The sequence below is a fragment of the Caretta caretta genome, chromosome 9 (assembly GCF_965140235.1).
Source record: "Caretta caretta isolate rCarCar2 chromosome 9, rCarCar1.hap1, whole genome shotgun sequence".
Taxonomy (NCBI): Eukaryota; Metazoa; Chordata; order Testudines; family Cheloniidae; genus Caretta; species Caretta caretta.
The window spans coordinates 96,546,482-96,570,157 of NC_134214.1; the positions used below are offsets into that span (position 1 = coordinate 96,546,482).

The window sequence follows — 23,676 nt, forward strand, 5'->3', positions numbered from 1 at the left end:
ACCTTGTTGAAGGACTAACACTAAGGCTTATGTCTACACGAGCACTTTTGTTGGCAAAATTTTGCAAAAGTTTCACCGGCAAATGCACCGGTGTGGACAGCGCTATGTCAGCGGGATATGCTTTCCCGCTGACATAGCTACTGCTGTTCATTAGGGGTGATTTAATTATGCCGGCAGGAGAGCAGCTACGTGGGCAACCTTACAGTGGCACAGCTTTGCTGCTGTAAAGTCCGGAGTGTAGACATGGTGTAAGAGCTGTCACAGAGAAATTTAGGGCCAGGGATGCTGATTGTGTCTCATTTACAAGCCTTGCCCTCGGTGGAACAATAGCTTTTCTACACAGCATCCTGTACAGGGCAAGGAGAGGGGAGGGAGAGTAATTGATGGATCTGTAGCTTCACTCTCTGAGCAAAAGGCTCAGAAACAGGGTTCCTATTAAAGAGAAGGATTCTCTTCTGCCCAAGGGGGCGAGGGGACTGATCATTGCCACATTTAAGAAAGAGTTGCAGGAGGAATTCTTCCCAGCCTGAAATGTTGACGAACCTCAGCCTCACAGGGAGGGTGCATTTCAGGACTTTTGTTTTCAAAGATCTGTAATGTCTTGTGCTTTAAGAGTAAACTCATCCTGGTTAAGCAATTCCTTTGTCAAGCCAGTGTTTCTTGCTATCCTGACATCTTGTCCCTGAAGGGTTTAAATTGAAGTCAGAGAGTCTCTAGGTGGAGCCCTGGATGAGCACATGTAAGAGGCTGGGGGCTTTTGATTTTGGGGTCTAGGGCAGCTGGGCAGCAGCACCCTATGTCCCAAGGAAGGGCATCAGACAAGAGGTCTGAGCCAGGGAGAGTGCCCTGTAGACCTACAGCTTAGATTTTACCCAGATCCAGCTGGTCTGGGAGCACATGGGAGCCAGGGGTCCACTCTCAACAGACTGCAGAGAGACACTGGGCCAGAGTTTAACACAACAGCTGTATGAAAGCTTCCCAGTTTGTTCAAAGATCGAGCTATGAGGTCTGCCAGAACTACCGCGTTTGGAAGTGGCAGTGGGCCGGGTCACGTGCTTATTTATGTCAGTTTGGGCCATTTACTTGATTGGGTGCAGGATTTGGGAGGAATGTTAGCTGTACCTGTCCATTCTCATCTTGCTGTGGCTCCTTGATGGAGCCTTGTGATCTCCTTGGTGGCTGCTGCTCCCCTGCCCAGTTTTCAGAGGAACGTCTGATGTTGAAATTACTATGCTGTGGGGTGAGACTAATAAACAAATAGTAAAATGGTTTTAAGGCTGAGAGTGGTAAACCTAGGGAATTGCATGTGATAGGAATGCAGCTCCAGGGCGGCATACATGCTCTGTCAGTAGTATATAGGCAGACAGGCCTCATAGGGGGGACAACCAGTGCAGATTCTCCCTATGGGTACCTGATTGCAAATGATTTCCTTGAGCCTCCTGAGTTCATGGGACAGGCCAATCTAATGACCAGGAGAGATGCCGTGTGACCATCCATGTGGCTTGCAACAAACGTCCAACCACCTCACAATCTATATTGTTAGGGAGAACCAAACAGCACAAAATTCTTGAAACAAACCCCTGCATGTTAGCAGAGGAAGCTCTGACTTGAGAGAAGAAAAAATGGCAACAACCCCTTCCCCCATCCGTAATTTGGAGTATTGCAGACTTTCAAGTTGGAGATTTCCCGCTCTGCCAGTTAACACTACCCTTGGCAAAAGAAAGATGAGAATTTTTCTTTGATTCTGATTGATGGTTGCGTTCCTAGTCAGCAACCTGTCTGAAGTTAACCCACAATGATGTGACATAAAATTGGTCTCTGGTTCTGTAACTGTACATGAGTCCTTCTAAACTTTGGTGTGTCAGGTTCACTCCCTCCAAGGATTGTGTTGAGATGCTCAGGTGAAACTGCCAGGCTTTGGTTGGGTCTGTGAAACCCTCCTAGGAGACACTGGTGTCTTGACATTATCAAACTGCGAAGTCTAAGACCTCTCCTCTCCCAGAAAACCCACTTCTCTCCGGACCTACCTTGTCTTTCGGGTGGGAGCTTAGTGGTTGGCTACCCCCCTCTGGTTGAGGGTGGTGCTTTACACAGGAATGAGCTTCTTGCCAGACCTTCCCCCCCCCCCCCCCCCGCCAGTTTCACAGCATCAGTCCTATAAACTTGTGGCAGCTGGCCCTATAGCTGCTGCCTACATTGGACTTGACCTTAGTCTAGGGTCTGACACCTTCTCTTTCCCCCATACTGTGCCAGAATGTACCACTGTACTACAGCATGCTGACTGACGCCTGTATTCAATTGGTGCCAATAACGCCTACACGCCTCCCTCCCCTCACATGTTTTGGGGACTCCCTAGCGCTGCTGTTCATTGTGGGGTACATCAGAGCTCAGAAAGACATAACGGGCTAGGAGAACCAACCATGGGACTGTCAACAGCAGCAGCATTTGGAGTCCCACTGATTGCCATGCAGAGGGGTGGACAGGCAGCCTGCTTCTCTGGACCATATGGGAGGGGGCTTGCCTTCCCTACTGTGCCAGGGAGAAGACGAAGAGCTCCAGTCAGCCGGACTGCTTGGAAATATCAGGAGGAGCGTGTGAGCGTGCCGTCTCGTTGGGAGAGAGAACTGCAGGCTGTATGGTTCCCAGCAGGTTTGCTAAAGGGAGATTCTGAGCCGGTTGGAGGAAGGGAGTAATAGCTAGTCTTAGAACCAGGCTTGCAAAGCTTTCTATGACTGGGGCCAAGTTTCAATTGGCAACAAGCCCAGGGGCAGGTTCGGCCTGGTGGGAGGTTTTATTGTGCAAGGTTCACAGAGCTCTAGACTGGCAAACGTTTTACTAACCAACATTCGGTATCAAAGCAATAGCGTACAAATATTGGCAAGGAAAGGGTAGGCATCCAGGGTTTGAATCTGAGACAATGTCACTGGCCATTTAGTGGTTCGCTCTTGCTGTCAGAGCGAAATCTTAAGCCCTGGCAAAATTCCCATTGAATGGAACTTAGTTTGTGTTCCTTTATTTTTTCACTCCTGTTTAAAATCACTACAGATGAATATAGCGCATTTATGTGGCTCTTGTGATGCTAAAGAGCGCTGACCATTTCTAAGAGGAACACAATCCTCAATCAGGTTTTTTAAAAATTTTTATTAAGAAAAACATAAGCACGGCCATATTGGCTCAAACTAGCCGATCTCACCCAGTATCCTGTCTTCTGACAGTGGCCAGTGTCAGATGCCTCAGAGGGAATGAACAGAACAGGGTGATTGAGTGTTCGTCCCCTGATGTCCAGTCCCAGCTTCTAGCACTCAGAAGTTTAGGGACACCCAGAGCATGGGGTTGCATCCCCATATCATTTTGGCTAATGGCCGTTGGTGGACTCATCCTGCATGAACGTATCTAATTCTTTTTTTAATCAAGTTGTACTTTAAGCCCTCACAATGTCTCCTTGCAATGAGTTCCACAGGTTGACCGTGCCTTGTGTGAAGACCGTGCCTTTTGTTTATTTTAAACCTGCTGCTACTGATTTCATTGGATGACCCCTGATTCCTGTGTTATGTGATGGAGTAAAAAGTGCTTTCTTATTCGCTTTCTCCACAGCACTGAGGATTTCATATATCTCTATCATATCCCCCCTTAGTCGTCTCCTTTCTAAGATGAACGGTCTCAAACTTCTTTAATGTCTCCTCATATGGAAGCTGTTCCATACCCCTGATCATTTTTGTTGCCCTTCTCTGCCCCTTTTCCAATTCTGATATGTCTTTTTTGAGAGAGTGCAGTTCTGGTTGCCCCTAGTATTCAAAGTATGGGTGTACTATGGATTTACATAGTGGCATTACAATATTTTCTGCATTATTATCAACCCCTTTCCTAATGGTTCCTAACATTCTGATAGCTTTTTCTGATTGCCGCTCTGCATTGAGTGGATGTTTTCGGAGAATTATCCACAATGACACCAAGCTCTGTTTCTTGAGTAGTAACAGCCAATATAGACCCCATGATTTTGTACTTATAGTTGGGATTATGTTTTCCAATGTCCATTACTTTGCATTTATCAACGTTGAATTTTATCTGCCATTTTGTTGCCCAGTCAGTCAGTTCTGTGAGATCCCTTTGTAATTCTTTGCAATCTGCTTTGGACTTAACTGTCTCGAGTAATTTTGTATTGCGTGCAAACTTTGCCACAGTGTAATTTGTGCGTGTCACATCTCAACTGTAAATTATGGCTTCTTTGAACAGTACATAATAGGATGTTTATGGAACCAAACCGTGTTTTGTGTGCACAGATATAGATGCTTGTATTCTTCTTCATCAGAGTGTAGATGCTTATGTGAAAGTCATCTTTCTCCCCGCTCCCCCCCCCGCCAGTTGTACACATTTTTCCCTTGAAAAATGGGCTAGTGAATATTTCATACCAGGGTTTTTTTCATTGCCCCTCAGTGAAAACTTCATTTAATGTAGATTTAACTGGTAGTATCAGGACGTTTCTATCATTTATAATCATATAAATGAAATGGTAATTTACACTTGATAAAGGATTCACATGTTTATGCTGACAAGTTAACGTGCACTTGATACTTTTAAAGTTCTCAAGATACAGTAAGAAAATTTATATATGAGATAATATATGGAGATAGTTTGGCACAACTGGATTTTAGAGAAATATCATACATCTTAATTAACTGGGTTCCTTCTGTGATTTCAAGTAATTTTTCTTGGCTCCATTGAAATATTCAACATTCTTTTCAGTGTATCATTTACAAGTCTCTACCACTATGTTTGAAATATGGAAATGAGGTTTAATATTTGTGCCACAAATTAAACATTGCCAATAATTATTAAGGATGACCAGGTTAATTCTGATACACTTCTGAGGAATACATACAAGTACATTACATAATGAATCACAGAGCTAAATTACAGCTACTTCACAGCTATGACTCATTTCTTGGTAGAACATTTTATGGAATGTTTCAAATCCAGCATTTTCATCTGCCAAAGAGCAACAGTTAAAGTAAGGAGGGGTGAGTGAATCATGGATGAGCACAAAGAAATAGTAAGAATTGCTTGAAAAGAAGGCTTTGAATTTTGACCCACTTTTGCAATTGAGTCTCGTCTGAATTTTCACCAGTTGAATGCCCATGTTGATCACCTGCCATGTTTTCCTGCAGGCCTCCTTCCCTGGGAACCTGCAGCTAGTGATGGTTCTACGTCCCACTGGGTTTTTCCAGCGCACTTTCACTGACATTGGATTTCGCTTCAGTCAGGAGGATTTTCTACTCAAATTACCGGTATGAGTATTTCAGCTGTGCATGATGTAATCATAGAATATCAGGGTTAGAAGGGACCTCAGGAGGTCGTCTAGTCCAACCCCCTGCTCAAAGCAGGACCAATCCGCAATGGCCCCCTCAAGAACTGAACTGACAACCTTAGGTTTAGCAGGCCAGTGGCCAACCCACACAGACACAGGCCAAACCACTGAGCTATCCTATCAGAAGAAGTTGGGTCAACTCATTTTACGTGAACAAAAGCGAATATATATTCTAAAATAAGTGTATGTTTTGTTAGCCTGTAACTGATAAATACAAATTTGACCTCAGCTGCATGTAAAATGAAGGCGTGCCATAAAGAAATAATTGGTGCAAAAGCCAATGTTGTAAATACAGTAGGGCCTTGATTTTAAGAATACCAATCTAACGAACGACAAGTTATCTAAACCATTTTTTCCATACATAAAAATAAATGAGCACATAATGAATACTGTCAGTGAAGAACAAACCAACATCCCTTCATATTCTGATGCCTGGAAATCGTTTTGCAGTGGCTTGAAAGATGAGAAGAAATTTGATGCACTGTACTTACTGTGGTTTTGAGATGTTCAATTTTATGAATCTCTTCAGTCCCCAATTAGTTTGTATAATAGAGATTAGTACATGAAGTTTTGCAGGCGTGATTTGTATGTTAATTGTGAAGAAGCTGCAATGAATCAATTAATGATGTTTCTTTGTTCCTAGGTGGTTATGCTGAGCTCAGTCAGTGATTTGCTGATGTATATTGATGAGAAGCAGTTAACCCCGGAGTTCGGGGGCACCTTGGAATACCGTCATAGCGAATGGGTTATCTTCAGAACTGTACGTAGCGCCGCTTATATGGGGTTACTCTGTGTAAAGCCTAGCTCAAGCAGGGCCCGATTCTACAAAGTGCTGAGAGCTGCCGCCCCCCACTAAACCCCTCCTGGGAGGTGATGAACACCCTCGATTCCCTAGTTAGCGCCCTGCACGATCAAGACCTTTTGTGTAGCTCAAGTTATTGGCAGTGCTTAAAGGGATCTGAAAGAAGGGAGATTGTCTATCATTGCCCCCTCATCTACCTGTCCCCCTGACACATCCCTCCATCAATTTCCATCCCCCGATTGCCCCCCACCTCACCTCTGCTCTTCCTGCAGCTCAGGCATTCTTCACCCCCTTCTCCTAGGCCAGCAGGGTCCTTTCTGCGCCTTCCCAGTGAGGAAGAGGAGCAATCCTGTTGCTCAGAGGAAGGGAGAGGAAGGAGCCAGACCTGCCTTGAACTGCTGGGTTCCTTCTGCTCCCCTCCTGTGTGAATGGTGTCAGCTTCTGAGGGGCGGGGCTCAGAGTTCCGCACAACTCTGATTGGCTGCTCTTGCCTAGGTGGTATTCAAGTGAGGAAAGCAGCGAATCAGAGAGGTTTGCCCCCCTCAGGCTATACAACAAACATGCTCCCCTCAGCAACCCAGCTGGCTTCTTAAATTGTTATTTCCCAGGTACATGACCCGGTGCGCTTTAACCATTGCTTATTGACTAGGATTTGCAAAGGACTCCAAGGGAATTAGGCACTGAATTTCTATAGGAGATGGGCAACTAACTTCCTTAGGCCCCTCATCGCTTTAAAACCATTGTAAAATTCTCTTCACAGCAGATACAGAGATCATCTCCTTTTGTCCCATTGGTTTAAAATGACAAATATTGTGCGTTTTTCTTTGCTTGTGGGTTAAAGTAATTGAATAAGGGTGTTTGTTCCTTGCACGTGCAACTCTTTCATATTGCTATTTTTCTATGACTTTGGCCTCCATGCTTTCTCTGAGCTATATCCTGCCATAAATTTCTATGCAGCACCCTTTGATTTCAATGGACTGTCTGCTCACACAGCTATGGTAGGCTGTTCTGCTAATTATTATCCGGACCACTCAAAATGCTGATGAAAATTGCTTCGAATTATTGCTTATGGCTATAATCCTGGAATGAGAGCCGCAAGGGCAGGCCTCTGTATCTGCATGGAGCTCATTGCAGGATCGGGGCCACAAGCCTCTCCTTCACGTTCTGCACCTGGCGGCAAGAATTACTGAGAGCACATTGTTAAGCAAAAAGGTGTTTATAACGTAGCCTACTGAGCATAATTTAAAAAATGAGACTGAAAAAAGGTTGATCTCCTTTTTTCCCATTGGACCCCCACGTGGATCGTGACCCCATTTTAACGAGGTCGCCAGGGCTGACTTAGACTTGCTGGGGCTCAGGGCCGAAGCCAAAGCCTGAGGGATTCAGCCCTGGGTGCAAGACTCAGGTTACAGGCCCCTTGGCTGGGACTGAAGCCACTAGGCTTCGATTTTTGACCCCTTTCCTTCGAGGCGGTGGAGCTCAAGGTTTGGCTTCGGCCCCCACACCCAGGGCAGTGGGACTGGGGCAGGCTCAGGCTTCGGTCCGCGCTCCTGGGATCAGGTAGTAATTTTTGTTGTCAGAAGGGAGTCGCAGTCCAATGAAGTTTGAGAACCCCCGGCTTAAATCTTACTAATGTACAAGGATTAAAATACATTAACTTTGCAGCTACTTTGAAACTAATGGCAAAACTCCCATTGACTCTAATATGAGCAGGGTTTGAGCTGGGGTTTTCAAATGAGCTTTAAGAGTTAATTGCCCAACTCCCACTGAATTTCAATGGGTTGGGGTGTGCCTAACTCCCTTAAGCTCATCTGAAAATCTCAGCACGGCTCTTAGTGCATTTTTTGGTGAGCTCTTAGACTATCCTGACTATCCTGATAAGCTGATGAAATCATTGTCTTCCACCAGGCTATTGAGAGTTTTGCACTAACAGTGAAGGAAATTGCACAGATGTTACAATCTTTCGGCACAGAGCTGGCAGAAACAGAGCTACCAGATGACACGTATTCAATTGAGCGCATCCTGGCTTTGCGCACAGAAAAGTATTGTCAGCTCAAGGTATGCTACTCAGAAACTCAGCTCTATAATAAGTCAGTATCCTACTGCAAGGTCGGACTTCTGTGGTTTGACTGACTGTTTGTTCTCTCTCTCTCCCCCTCCCCCATATGCGTGTGTGTCTATTATGACCGTTAAAATAAAATATACCTATCTCTGTATGTTACATCTATATTTGCCTTTCATCCATTCAAACAATTGCCATGCCAACATCCAGGAAACTGTCTCTGCTCCTAGCTGGTTATTTGATAGCCATGTAGGTGTCAGAGCTCGAGAAACAAAGCAATTCTTGCCCATTCTTGAATGTGCATCACGCTCTTCTCCCACAGCGTGTCTTCCAGGAAAGAACTATGGAAGGCTTTGTCAAGTCCAAGTGCAATGCTTCCCTCGTGGATCTGCTTGATAGTACCCAAATTTGGCATATGCAGAGTGAACACAATGCCAATCTCCCACTGACATCAATGGGAGTTTTGCACATATAAAGAGAGCAGAAAAGTGTGATAGATTTGAAGGATAATTTTGCCCTAGAGCGGCATACCTCTTATGAATGTGATTGCAGATTCACAGATACTATGGGGCAAATTCTGTTCTCCCAGTGACTTCAGGAAGGGTCCCTTGGTTTGAGAGGAGGCAGTGAATGTGTAGGTGTAAATATATTGAGAGAATATACTACGGATTTTGTTACCCATGATGTGAGCTTTATCTTAATGTGAGCCCCCTTGTTTTATATAAATCAAATGGGAGTGCGGAACCGGTGTTCGGGGCAGGGGCAGTGTGCAGAGCCCCATGACCCCTGCCCCCACCCAGCCTAGGAGCCAGACCTGCTGGCTGCTTCCGGGGCACAGTGCGGTGCTAGGACAGGTAGGGACTAGCCTGCCTTAGTCCCGGAGCACCGCCGACTGGACTTTTATTGGCCCAGTTGGCAGTGCTGACCGGAGCCGCCAGGGTTCCCTGGTTGAAAACCGGACACCTGGTCACCCTACCTGAACAACTGTGTCCCCTCAGCTCTCCAGCCGTGTCCCTTCAGCTCTCCAGCCGTGTCCCTTCAGCTCTCCAGCCTGAGATCCCTTTTACACTGCTTTGCTCGTAAACAGCCACCCCTCCAGGCTTTGCCCACACCCGGCCTCTAATATGTAACCTGCTCCCAGCTATACATTACTGAGTGCCACTAGCTATTCCCTCCACTGCCATAATGGAACTTTCTTTAAACTTCTTCCCTTCTTCCTCCCCAGTTGTCATTGGCAAAGCACGAAAGCCTTCCTGTACTTTTTGGCAGAACTCTTCTTTTCTTGTTTCTTTAATATTTAAAGATATATTTTACTTATTTGAGATTATGATTAAAATATTATATGCTTACACAAGGATTTTGGATACAGCAGCTGCCAACCAAGCTGTTGTTTTTGATACTGCTGCATATGTGAGAGGCCAGACTGGGTATAGTTCTGAAATCCTTAACTTCAGTTCAGAGATTTGAAGGCCAGAAGGAACCACTGTGATCATCTAGCCTGACTGCCTATATAACACAGGCCATAGAATGTGCGCAAAAGAATTCCTAGAACAGATCTTTTAGAATAATGCCCAATCTTGATATAAAAATTGTTGTTGATGGAGAATCCACCATGACCCATGGTTAATTGTTCCAATGGTTAATTTACTCTCACCATTAAAATTTGTGCTTTAAGAGTAATTGGCCAAGTGCTCCTGTGGATTTGAACCCGCAACCTACCTCCAGCACTGGAGGCAGGAGCCTCAGACCAATGCCAACAACCTGCCTGTTAGATTGCTCATGCATTCAATAGGGCTACTAATACGTAATATAGGATTAGGTCCTGTATTTGCACTAGAGTGCAATGGGTTAATCTGGTAACGTTTGTATAATTTATATATATCATGTTATGGCATTCCTATGGCATTGTCTTTATAGAAAGCTCCCAATTAGAAATACACACAATGGCAACCAAAATGTGCTCTGTGTATGTATACATAGGTGCATATAAAATATATACAGGCTAGGGAAATATCGCTGTATTTTTAGAAACAATTGTAATATGCCAGCTATGCACTGTAGTTCATGTTTGATTTAACCTTTTGTGTTGAGGAACAAATCCTTAGACAGTGAAGAAAGTGTCTGTTACAAATGTGATAGTAAATTATAGACACGTCAGTGATGCCTGCTTGTTATTTGGCGAAATCAAAAAGATCATGAGTTTTCATTTGCAGTTAAAATATTGAGATGTTCCTTTAGATTAATCATTCAGTCGAAATCATCTGGTTTTTTTTAATCTTGTTCATTAGTTTAAACTATCAAAAAGGCTGGTGAGTTCTTGAACAAAATGTAGCCTAGTTGTGTGTGTGTGTGTGTGTGTGTTTTCAAGAACATGAAAGATGAAGCTCGATAAGAAATTGTGCACAGATTGCAGTCATAATGATACAAGATTGCTGTCATGGCAACTGAAAGACTGGGGCAGGAGATTTCTGAGTACATATAAGAACTATTTGCGCATTTGTGTAGCTGTGATACTGAACAGAAGCCAGTCCTAAAGGTAATGAGAAAAAGACCGAAACTAATTAAGCACGCTAACTAAGAAATTAACCCCTTTGATATACTGGAAGGGGAAAAATCATATTTAACACCCGTTCAGTTGCTTTAGGTGCTTAGGTTACAGCATCTTCCCGTGTAATGGAATTGTCTGAAACAAAAGGAGACTTTAGGTCTCTGGAGAGCTAAACATGAGAGGGTAAAGTAGCAGCTGTCTCTTGCCTAAAGCATGCTGCGTAGTTCCTCTTCCCTTTCGTGTTTCCTGGATTACTGAAGTATCAAACGTGGTCAGAACTTTTGTCCTAGGTCACATCAATCAAGTGCCAAGTGATACTAACACATTCCAACAGTTTGCACTTCATGTGCTCTGATTGGCTGTTTGGTCCACCTGCCCCTCCCTCATGGTCTCTTCAGCTCAACGTCACGCCACACCTGCCCCTCTAACCCTCTTCTGCCTTGGCCTGGCCCCCTCACCCTCCTTCCTTACCCCTTTCTTTCCATTTAGCTGATTCCCGCCTAAGTAACCCTTCCCCTCCCCCTCCGCCCCCCTGAAACAAAGTGGAACTAACATGACATTTGCTACTCTCACAGTGTTCACCCTGCTTGTGTTCTCTACTGCTTCTCCTACCCGGTGATGCCTGCTCTATTTAGATAGTAAGCTCCTTGGGGCAGGGACTGTCTGTCACACTGTGTCTGTACAGCACCTAGCACAATGGGGTTCTGGTCCATGACTGGAGCCCTTAGGCACTACAATAATATAAACAATAAGTGTGGAAGAAAGCGTGGGATACAAATCAAATCTGTTCTGTTCTTTTAACATAGTAAGGCCGGTGAAATGCACAGAATCAAATGATGGATCTGCTCCCACCCCCTGTAAATAAACCAGTCCCTTGAGATACTTTAGCTTGTTGTCTATGTATACGCTAATCCAGCCAGGCATACTTCTGAAGGAAGTGTGAGACTAGCTGCTTTTTAATCTCCCCCCTCCCTCCCATGATGATCCTGCTGTTCCTTCCTATAGAAAGAAGAAATATCCAGGAGCATCACACACAACTGTGTGCTGGGTGCGGTGTGCAACTGCACTGTTCTCATGCCCCGGCGTTTCCCATTAATCAACAAACACAGCTGCACGGGTTGGGCTGACAGTATCAGGTGGTACTTTGCATTGCCACGCCAAGGAGGCAAGACGGGGTCCAGTCACAGCCGTGAAAGGCTCTTTCTTGGACAAGAGTTGGCCTTCAGAGGGAAGTTGCATGGTGCGATATTCCCAGCCAAATGCCTTTGGTGGTATAATTGGGTCATAGCTAGAAGGGCAGAAGGTAAATGGGCCTGGTGCATAACTCTTGTGCTGTTGCAGAACCTTGTGCACCCGTAGTTATGGGGCCTAGTGATTTAAAAGTTTACCCTGGAAGCTTTTTGAGGCAGGGACTATCTTGCCCTATGTGTATGAACAGCACCTAGCGCAATGAAGACCTAATGTCAGGGTGGGAGTAGGTCTATGCTACAAGCACTGCAGTGACACATCGACCTAGCTGTGTCGACAGTGGAGGTTAGAGTGACCTAGCTACGCCGCACAGGGCATGAAGGCTTTCACTGCATCGAGCGACGTTGCTAGGTCGTCAACCTAAGTTCAAGGTGCAGACCAGGTCGGAGGTGCTACTCTAATAGACGTGGATATCATTTTAAGAGGGAAAGGGAGGGAGGAATCTCCTCCAAACCTCTAACTTGGATGGAAAACCCTGTTCTTTCTTCCCTTCCCCCACCCCCAATTTCAGCCCCTCCATGGAGGGGAGGGCAGGGAGGGATGCAGCGAGATGGTGGGGAGAACGTAGCCATCTGAGTTCATTGCATAGTGCAGCTTGGCATTGCTTCTGTTACTAGGGGCTGCTCTGCTGGGGAGACCAGAGGCTGATTTCTGGAGCTGCAGCCCCCATCCTCTGTATGCAGAGCAGTCCCCCTGGCAGGCAGACAAGCCCTGGTCCCTGTCCCCCTTCATTTCCCCCCACACTCCCCATGATGGAGATTTGGAGCTGAGGGGAAGGAGGAATCAGCCAGGGGGCAGCCTTCAGAGGACACAAGATGGGAGAGGGGGTCCCTGGGGTGGGGAATTGTGGGGAGTGACAGGCTGGGGTGAAGTGGTGTGGTGATGGACCTATACTTGAGTGGCTCAAACTTGGCAGTGGGGAGATGCAGGCTCAGGAATGGGTCTTGCGGAAGAAAGCTGGGGGAGAGGGGAAGATGAGGTGTTTTTTTGGGAGGAAAGGGTATTAGGAGGGGTGGGGGGGAAGGGATTTGCGGGGTCTGGTGGGCGAGGGAGTGAAGCTGCTATCTGGGGAAGCGCCAGTGAGCGAATGATTGAGGCGCGAGGTACTGAGACCCTTATTGGCAGCAGGGCATAGGAGGAAGGAGGCACTTGCACTGCTGGGGGATGAGGAGGGCTTGTAGCAGTCGGAGGGTCTGTGTCCCCCTCAACTTTGCTGGCAACATTACTCCACCGGTAAGAGAAGTAATATGAAGTAATATTGATAAATAGGAGCAACCCACTGCAATGCATGCTCATGCCACACGTAAAGGAGTTGCCAGCAGAGCGTGTTGTGTAAGAGCCCCTTCGCTTTGGGGTGGTCTGCTGGAACCCAGCCTTGTTAACAGGATAGCTTACCTTGCAATACCGGGAGTCCCTTTTATTTCAGATTAGTGTGTCCTCATGGGCAGATATACCAGCATAGCTATAGCCATTTAATTATGCCTCTGGAGTTCTGCCAGACAGTTTCCCCATGTTGACTAGCCCGTCTTCCGTTTTCTGTTTTACTTCCTGAGATGTGCCTTTCAGCCCAGTTCAACGCACACCGCAGTTTTTCCTACTCTCTTAGCATCACCAGCCCTGCCCCAACTGTTGCGTCCCATGTGAAAATAAACAAAGAAAACACTTGCTCTTGGGCTGAACCTGATGTAGAGTGAAATTTTTCAGCTGAAACTCAAATACCAAATTTTTAGTTTGAATCCACTTCCAATGAGTTTATAATGAACACGCTGGCAAACGTTTGGTTGTAGAGACTCTGGGGCATGCTGTCGGACGATCACAGTCTCAAGTTCCGTGCGCAGCCAGCACATAGTGGGGATGTTTGTTCTTCTTGTGATATTGACCTTGACTGAAAAATGCAACATACTACCTGGAGCAATACGCCAGCTGTTTATACCTAGTCTGTCTAATATCTCACACTCTATAATCTTTATTAACCACTATATAATAATAACACTTTTATAGTGCTTTCCCATCCAATGCTGTTAAAGCATTACTCCCCTGTAGGTGCTAACATCCCCATTTTACAGATGGGGACATGGAGACCCAGAGAAATGAATTGACTTGCGCAAGCGCATCACTGTGGAGCCTGACCGTGTCTGAGAATAAACTAACCAGTAGTGTCCTATATTTGTGCAGGGAGATATTACAGTAGTAACAAAAGAAGGAAACGTGCTGTTAAGTAGTTTAGAAGAGCCCAATGCCAACGAACGTAGTCAGAAACAACACCACGACAGGCCCGGAGACTGGGAAACTGTGAATCGGTGAGTGCACCGTGCTGCTTGTTTGATTTTGAATGGGAACTCTCAAGATAGACTAAAATAAGACTTCATATGTATTAAGCCATGCATGCACTTTCCATGGCAGCAGTGGTCAGTACAATAATACCATCATGGGTGCTGTTCCTATCTGTACCACTGACTTGCTTTTGCAAGTGATTTAACCTTGCTGTGATTCTGTTTGGGAGGAAGGGGCTTTGCATCCTCAGTGACAAGTCCCTTAGACATCATAGATTAGAAAGATAAAATAGAAGCAGTTTTATACCTACCTCGCATGGCTATTGTCTGTCTTAATGATGTTTGTAAGGTTCTTTTGAGATCTGCACGCAGTCATTTAGATACACATCTAATGAGTTATCATTAGAGAGGGGGCCTGAATTGAAAGCCCAGATTCAAAACTCCACAAAGTAGAGGGGACTCTGGGTCAGAACTTTGCCGGGTGGTCCCATCTCTCATAATCCTGTATTGGCCAACTCTTTTTTTTTTGGTCTCGTCCTTTTTCATTCTTGTTCAGGTTACTTGCTCAGTTGCATGAGATGGAAACCGCTTTTGATGGCTTCTGGGAAAAACATCAACTAAAAATGGAGCAGTATTTACAACTGTGGAAGTTTGAGCAAAGTTTTCAAGAGGTATGGAGAGACTGATCCTTCCCCCCACAGAAATGGGAGTCCTAAAAAGAGATTTTGGGCACTATCCTGTTGTCCTGTCAGGCGCAGCCATGGTTGCTGCCTTCCATTCAGAATAAATGTAAAGAAGCCATTATAACCAGGCTGCTGAAACAATGACAGGAGCACCCAAAACAACAGGCACATGGAAATGCTGAGTAGCAGCTGAATACTGTAATCCAAGGGTTTTAAAACACAGGGGCTGGGGCTTTGATTGGTAGAACTGTTTTGTGTGTGTGTGTGTGTGTGTGTGTGTGTGTGCAAACATCAGAAAGAGAGACAAGACCAGCTGAAGTAAGACCGACTGGGAGAGAGCCTGGACAAGCACAGAACCCAGAAGAAGCTAGAGAGGGGGCTTCTGGGTCCGTTGCTGGTAAAGAGGATTGAGGCTGTAAGCAAAGAAAATATCTCCTTTTGGTTTTAGTTCCTTCTGCATTCGGAGAAGTAGGATTTTGTACATCCCTTGTTAATAAACAAGATTGCTTCACAGAAAATACCAGACTCTGGTCAGTTTTGTTTCCAAACTGGGACACTCTCAGGGCTCCAAACTTGGCCGCTTGAAGCAAAAAGGGATGATACTGTATAATACCTAGGCCACACCTCTGAGCGACATAATCCTATTGACCTAATCCTCTCTGTTGCTAGTGCTATGTTGGCAGGAGAGCTTCTCCCCCTGACATAACTACTGCCTCTCGGGGAGGTGGATTAATTATGTCAATGGGAGAAGCTCCCCCGTCAGTGCTGGAACATCTTCCCTTGGTGCAGCTGTGCTGGTTCAGTGTGTTAGGTCTAGACCTGCCCTTGGATAGACTTAACTGATGATTTCCAGGCTTTGGGATGTTTTTTTAGCTGAACGTTCTTTCAGTTTGAGATGTCTCACTTAGCAACCTTAACTATAACGGGATGAGCTTTTGGCTTGAGAATAATTTTGTGCTTATAACTTGTATCCTTTTGCAATTGTTGTCGTCTTATTTTTAGCTCCAGAGTGCCATTGAATTTTTAATGGGTCAGCAAGCGGAACTGCCTGATACTGGAGATAGCGTGGCGCAGGTGAAACTAAGGCTCAAAGACTTGGGTAATTTAGATGGAATGGCTCAGGTGAGATAATCTTTCAAATGCTAGATGTACCAATGAAACATTATAGGCGCTTTCTGAGAGTGCCAGAACTACCTGTCCGAAATGGCCTGACTTTCTTGTAACTCATCAGTAGGTGGCTACAAGCAGGTATTGATTTCACTAGTCTTTCACCTCTGTGGAACTTCATTCAGAACACAATGAAAACCCTATGGCAATGAATGTGGTTCTCCTAGACAAAATAAATCACTGAACCACCACAAAATCCAGCACAGATAAGTCTGTCCATAGAGAAGACCAGGGGGCTGCAGATCTGGGGGAACAGTTATTTATTTAATAAATGTCATTATTTGGTAACCCGTGTTCCATAGGTGCTCACTTACCAGTGAAGAGGCAAGACAAGTCCCTGGCCTAAAGTGTTGGCAATTTAAGTAGGCAACACATAGGTGAAGAATAGGAGATGTGACAAAAAGGAGAGGGATAGGAGCGGTGAAGTTTGCTGGGAGTCTTGCCGATTGCATGCTTTTTGTATAGTGATATATACTATGTGTGATAGGCATGCATGCCTACAGACGTATATGTAGGCTGGGATTTTCAAAGGCATGTAAGAGAATTGGGTGCCTAACTCTCCTAGTTAATATGACTCTGTGGAAAGGCGTAGGGCTTGTGGGCCATTTGAAAGAAGGGTGTGCTTAAGCTGAAGCTTGAAGGAATAAAATGAGGCCTGGCAGATAGGGAATGTTGGGGAAGGGGTCCCAGGGGAGGGCCCACATGGGAGAAGGCAGAGCAGTTGCCAAAGCTGGCTGTTAACCACTTTTGAGGGCAATATTTCTGGAAATGACGGTACAATATCCGAGGTAACTCTGGCCATGCACTGGTAGGCCAGCCAGGTTGTGGAGGTGGTTGTTGCTTTTCCTTTTGAATGGTACAAAGACATTAAAAGCTGCCCATCCCCGGCTGTGGGTGCCCTGTTTTCAGAGGTGGATGCCGCATGCTGAAGCTCTTTTACCCATTTCAAGTGGTATGGATTTGGTAGGTGAGAACAGATGAAATTGTTAGGTGCAAGTTAATACTGATAAATGTTTCTATGTTTCGTCTTGATGGCATGATCCAAACAAGTGTGTAATCCCCTCCATTGCTTTGTCTTTACGAAAGGACCTGGTAGGGAAAGCGCAGGTGGTGATATTACATGGGCACCAGCTAGCGGCAAATCATCATTACGCACTCAGCTTAATCTGTCAGCAGTGCAATGAGCTGCGGCACCATTCTGACGTCCTGTCGGAGGAGATCAAGAGGAAGCGCGTACAGCTCCAGATGACCTTAGATCTGCACACCCGCCTGCAGCAGGTAACCGTCAGAACTATGGTGCACTGGGGAGTGGCTGTTTAACCTCTCTGTGTGGATCTCCTGCAGACGGACACCCTGGCTGCAAGTATCCCGCTTGCAATGCACATCTTGTGGTGAAGATATTCTGCTTATATAACTTGCACTAGGACAGTGTGCCTCTTTGTCCTTCTCTAGTGGCTGAGCCACACAAGGGGTTAACACATAGCTACCATGGCTAGCTCGGTATGATTTTTGGGTTGAAGCTTCCAGGTTCATGCCCTGTGGTACACCCAAGTGGGTCTGGTTGTACTTGAATCTACTCTCTAGCAGCCCCCTCTAATCATTCCCCATGTGATCTCCACATGTAGTTCTTAGTGTTGTTTCTGATGGTTCATGTCACGCTGTCTGGAGTGGCTCACAAGTGAGAATACCCAGCCTTAGGGCAGACTGTTAGGAAGCGAGGCACAAACCCCCAGCTGGTTGTGAGTTCTATACTTAGAAGTTCATCAACCCAGTAACAAGTGTAAACTCCTCAGGCACTGTACGGCCTTACCATGGAGTCACAGACTTTCCCCTTGTGCCTTCCAATCTATCTTGCCTCCGTGATAAATGGCCACTTTACACCAAAATCACAAAATAGTCTGGTTACTCCCAGTTCCAAAGAACCAGTCACTTACCCTAGGTCGATACGCACTTAGATCTCACACCAGAGAGAGAGAGAGCACGAGCAAGCTGGAGTATATCATCAGGTGTAGCCAGTCCTGTAGTAAAGTAGGGATTTACTAACTAAGAAAAAGAAATGAGAATTATTTACAAGGTTAAAGCAGGTAAGCGTGCACACACAAATGGGTTAGTCGGGTTTCCACAGGTAATAGCAACTTCTAAAGTAAACACATTCTGTATATCCTTTAGAGCTAACCCAAGCTAAACAGTTGGGGACTCCTTGCTTATGCATACAAATCCTCGCCTCTCAGAGTTCAAGCAGCAAAGGAATAATAAATTCTCATTAAAAGGGATCTTTATTTTCTTCTCCCAGCGTTCGGGCTGTGATGGGATGAGGCCTTGGGCACCTCTCCTCTTCACGGATGTGGGGGAAGCAAACTATTAAATCATCATTCCACAATGGCCAACTGGCTTAAATAGTCCCTGCTGATGGGCAGGAGATAACACCTCTTGTGATAGACGCATATTTCACACCGGGTAATGCTTCTCCCCTGACCCTGGGGGTTTACCGTCTTAGCAAACATTTTTATAGTTACAGAGCAAACATTTCAACATTACCTTCTAACATGGGATACAGAGATTTTAAGTAGGATTAATACATGCAGCATCCTACAAGCATGCCATAAATCCTGAACTCATTCTTCTAACACTATTGTCTCTTTTAACTGTACTAGCCCACAGGTAAGCCAGACTGGTTTCCAGCTGTGCATTTTTCAGTGTTCACTGAGTCCTGGGGCCTTGGCATGAGCTGGCAACTGGTCTGCCAGCATCACAGTCTATTTACCTGTAGAACTAACTATGAATCTAGCTGTAGTCACAGGAGAGGAAACTGGTGATCTCATGTTTTTGTAGATCCATCACCCAAAATCCAGAGAACCAAAACAGTTCGTTATAGAGCTTCACAGGAATTGTTGGATTTCCCCATCCACAAAGACTACAAAGTCCCATCTCTCCCTCTCCAGACACCTGCACAAACAGATTGGCCCTGAAGTGTGCATAAAGGCCAAGAAATCTGGGCCTTTCCCCGCCAAAATGGGGGAGTTCATGTTAACTCCCAGCTACTGCATTAAGGCTTTTTGCTCCTTAAGAAGTTCCATACAATCCTACAATAATCCACAAACATTTGGATTTTCAATAGAGTGGACCCCAAAGGCAGTTAACTTGATTCACTAAGGTTTAATGTCGTTCCATAAGGTTTGTCCAGGATATTGTTATATCCATCACAACGTCCTTCCTTGATACAGCTTTTTTGTGATCGGCCAACCGTAGCTGATGTCCCAGGTCTCAAACAGTCCTCCCAGTCTCTGGTAACAAAAGGTGGGCACACACCGTCAATTAAAGGGACAGACACAGTTCTCAACCTACAAATATCCCCACACTCTTATCCAGACTGAAATGCAGCCAGCTAGGCCTCATCCATGCCACCGTCATACCAAATACTGGGTGGGGCATTTGACAGCATTGGCATGATCAGATGAGACAGAGAGAGATACAGAATTGGGTGTCATCTGCATACTGAAAAAAATTTAGCCTTTGCTTCCTCACTAACCATTGCAATGGCTTCAGAGTTGTGTTGGAAAATAAGGAGACAAGATACAATTCAGTGGAACCACCACCTAAGCGTGCCTTGGGGCAGCAGTTGCCCAAAATTGCGCTCTCCTGGGAAATAAGAATGGTGCCAAAAGTCACCCTGTTTATTCTTCGAGGGTTCTGTGGCCATAAAATTGAGTCCGTTCAAGTGGCCAACATCACAAAAGCAATGTTCATGTGACATAACAGTCTTGTTGGTACTCATGCTTGTATTAGTGATGCAACCTAACATGTTAGCTTTCCTCTTTGAGGCTTTGACTCACTGGAATAGAGAGAACACCTGATGATATACTCCAGCTCGCTCATGCTTGCTCTCTCTCAGTAATTTGAGGAGAAGCAGCATAATTGATTATAAAATAAGATGACGGGTTGGTGGGTAAATAAAACATCTGTTTGTTTGCATGCAAATGGAGTCCTGTAGCTACAATGCTTGTTAATATCTTAATTAGCATTGACATTTCAGAGACAATCATGGCAATTTGGCTAGAAGACACAACTGAAATGAACTTGAGTCAATGAAGTAGCAAACTTGTGACCATCCTTTCTGACTCAATATCTGCCACATTTTTCATCAAGGGAACGTGTTTTTTCTCCATCCACTCCACTTCAGTATAGCACTAATCTGACTGGGCACAGGATTATATAGGAACATAGGCATTGCCAGATCAGACCAGTGGCCCATCTAGTCCAGTATCTTGTCTGAGAGAGCGGCCAGTACCAGATTCTTCAGAGAAAGGGACAGGAAGTGGGCAGCTGTGGAATAACTTGCCCAGAACAGACGTTTCTAGTTAACCCCTTAGTTAGAGGTTGGCTTCTGCCCTTGTTTTCTAAGTGCTTATTAAAGTAATTCTGGACAATCTCATTGACTATATAAAAGTCTGATCCTTTAAAAAAACCTATTCCGTTCTCAGTCATCGCAATATCACCTTGTGGCAATGAGTTCCACAGTGTACTTACAGTAATTAAGTGGCATGCTTAGAACTTTCAGATGTTATTTATATAATATTATAGGTATAAAACTGTAAACTGCTGCTATTAAGTTCCTCGTTATAAAAATTGGACACAATGATGTGAGCTATTCATCACAACTCAAACTCTATGTTGAGCCCAACTTTTTAGTCAGTTTTTAGCCAAACTAGTTAGTCACTAAACACATTAATGGCTGATCTTCTTGTTCATTTTGCCATGTTTACTTTCAGAGCAAGATAATACGGGAAGAGTTATGTACCAAATTCTACTTTTATATCAGTGCCATACCAGTGATTTTGCACCTGTGTAGCTGAGAGCAGAATTTGGCTGGCAATGCTAGCCATTCTCCAGAAATTTAAGGCCCGACTTCCTATTATCAGAATGCAAGAGAGTTGATTGGACTTCTCATAAAGCTAATTAGCTTTTTGGTTTTCTCCAGATTGAAAAACAGATGAAGTGAATGCTGAATTAATGGGTGATGAATATTTTTCATTTATACTTCGGTTAACTGGAGGTTTCAGCTCACTGATCTGTTTACTCCTTATTTGTGTTACACTTTTATCAGGCCCTCGAGTGCTGTGACGAAGGGGCTAATCTTCTAGCTAATCAGCCAATGGATAAATGCCAGTCTAAAGAAGGTGCTCAGAAAGCTCTTGAGGATATAGACAAATTTCTTGAAAGTTCTTTGCTGTACTTAAACTATGATCCTCAAGTCCTGTGCTATGACTTTGAATCTGTTTTAACACCTGAAATAAAGGTAAGATACCTCTGTCCTCTTTTAAAAATAATAGTAATACAATTACAACACAATTGCAATATCGCCAGCCTTTGTACTGTCTCTGTTACAGTGACAAAAGTGCCTATTAATAATAATAATTTGCTTATGGTTGTCTTATTCGCACTCCGCAGGACCAGATACAGTCAGTCCAGATCAAGCTTGAAAACGTTCGAACTATGTTTGAGAATCGGCAAACTTGCTTCAAAAAGCTGGTGGATAAACAAGTCCGGCCTGTTCAGTTAGTAGCCCCTCGACCAGAAAACCCACCAAGATCAAAATCTCCTTTATTCTCTCCCAAACACGGTAAAAGTATTTTTAAGATTCTGGCATCTTAAAACGTTCAGTTTTGTTCATTTTGCTCTGAGCTATGAAAGAATAAGTCTAAGTGTAGTTTTAAGAAATAAACTAGACTTTATGGGCTGATGTAAAATTACTATATCAGTGTATATATCAATGCTTAGGAGATTATTACCTCTCAAGTTTTGGGCTTGACTCTCCGATTAATGGGTAAGTAACGTATGTCTAGAAGTCCCCCATGTGGTGCATAGATGGGACAAAGATCCCTGTCGTATTTAAGTTTATGTTGGTCTCTGCTATTATATGGAATGTTTTAGCTTCATAAGGACAATATAGTTATAAGTAGAGCTGTGAGATATTGAAAACTCTTGAGCTCCTTGAAGTTTTGGAGCCTTCAAGTTTCTTACAGTTTTTATTTCAGTTGTGAAAAGGCTGCATGAGAACGGGTGCAATATTTTCTCCACTGTCTGTGTAGACAAGCTGATGCAGTTTTTCTCAGTTCATTTTTGAGGCTCAAGCTGGTTTGGCTGGGATTGGTTGCCTGGTATTTATCCTGAAAGACGCAGTGCAGACTTCCCCACACTGTCCCATCGGACAGCCTGCAGTGCTCAATTGGAAGTGAAATTAGTGTTACATGGGAAAAGGACAAGAACCTATTAAAACATCTGAACAGGTTTATTTTCTATGTCAAGAAGTCCTCAGTTAGCAATCTCGTCAATATATGTTGAGATGCACTGACACAGATTTTGGCTGATGTTTTGCAGGAGCCTAAGGAAATTAGTCACCCAGATCCCACTGAAATTGAAAGGGAGTAGGGCGCTTAACTTCCTTAGTGTCATTTAAAAATTCCTCTCTTAAGCCCTTATTATGGAATAACAAAAAGCCAAATCCTGGGAAATAAAGGTCCATGAATGTTCTGCCCAGAACAGTATTTGGCCCGGTGTTAGTTTAAATGATGAAATTAAATACTTGTTAGGGAAAAAAGTTTATATACCAGTATAAACAAGTTGTCCAAGGTAATGTTCAGTGATTTGACTATATAAGACAATTAATCAATCATTTATGATCTACACGAGGATCATTTTTCTTAGCATATGCACAACGTGCCTCAGGATTCATCACCGAATTTGGTCTGCTGGTTGGATCATTAGCTTTCCCGGCCCAGGCCAGTTAGTGACAGGGAGTGAGAAGTGAACGCTGATCCATGATCGTTAATGATTTATTATGATATTAGGTATGTTATGGCAGTGCCTTAGAGCCCTCAGCTGAGATCAGAACCCTGTTGGGCTAGACTCTGGATATGCACATGTTAAGAAATGCTCCCCACTCTGGAGAGTTTATCCAGTAAATAAACAGGGCAGGCAAAGATGGGAGAGGAAACACAGTAAGAGAGCGGTGAAGTGACGTGCCCAAGGTCTCACACATGTCAGCGTTGAGAATAGCCTCAGGTCTCCTGACCCCTGTCCAGTCCCTTTTCAAGCACTGCCTCTCCAGCATTACTCATCAACAGTATTGTGATGGCTCTTTAAAATCAAAGAGTTGTGACTATTTCTTAATGTTCCATCGTCGGCATTTCGGAAACAGGAGAGTGATAAAGAGAGAACTTTGCCTTAAAGATTAGGGCAAATTGTGTGACCTGTAGCTATCTGTGATGTTTTGGGATCATTCAGACTAGTAAAGGGTTCTGTCACCGCCTGCCCCGTGACCTTGGGTACTTGAATGCTAATCTGCTGCGGTTCACATTCCTGACATCAGGAGCCAGCCCATAACCATAAAGCTCTCACCCCAGCTTCCACCAGCTTACTTGGTCCTGGGAGGGTGACCCTAATGGCCCTTTCAGCCCCAAGTCTCCCCAAATCCATCATCCTGAGTTCCTAATGACCAGACATGTAGACTTTTCCTCTCTGGTTTGTC

At 44.6% G+C, this 23,676-nt stretch overlaps 1 protein-coding gene across 3 annotated transcripts in view; it reads left to right on the forward strand.

The window, feature by feature from the left end:
* Positions 1–23,676, forward strand: part of MCF2 (MCF.2 cell line derived transforming sequence) — a 97,074-nt gene that overhangs the window by 32,299 nt on the left and 41,099 nt on the right. For all 3 annotated transcript variants that reach the window (XM_048863781.2, XM_075132564.1, XM_048863780.2), the window contains 9 exons: positions 5,166–5,285; positions 6,009–6,125; positions 8,076–8,225; positions 14,201–14,325; positions 14,855–14,969; positions 15,984–16,103; positions 17,235–17,426; positions 21,253–21,444; positions 21,597–21,768. In XM_048863781.2, the coding sequence (XP_048719738.1) occupies positions 5,166–5,285; positions 6,009–6,125; positions 8,076–8,225; positions 14,201–14,325; positions 14,855–14,969; positions 15,984–16,103; positions 17,235–17,426; positions 21,253–21,444; positions 21,597–21,768 (1,303 nt within the window). The remainder of the gene's footprint in view (positions 1–5,165; positions 5,286–6,008; positions 6,126–8,075; positions 8,226–14,200; positions 14,326–14,854; positions 14,970–15,983; positions 16,104–17,234; positions 17,427–21,252; positions 21,445–21,596; positions 21,769–23,676) is intronic.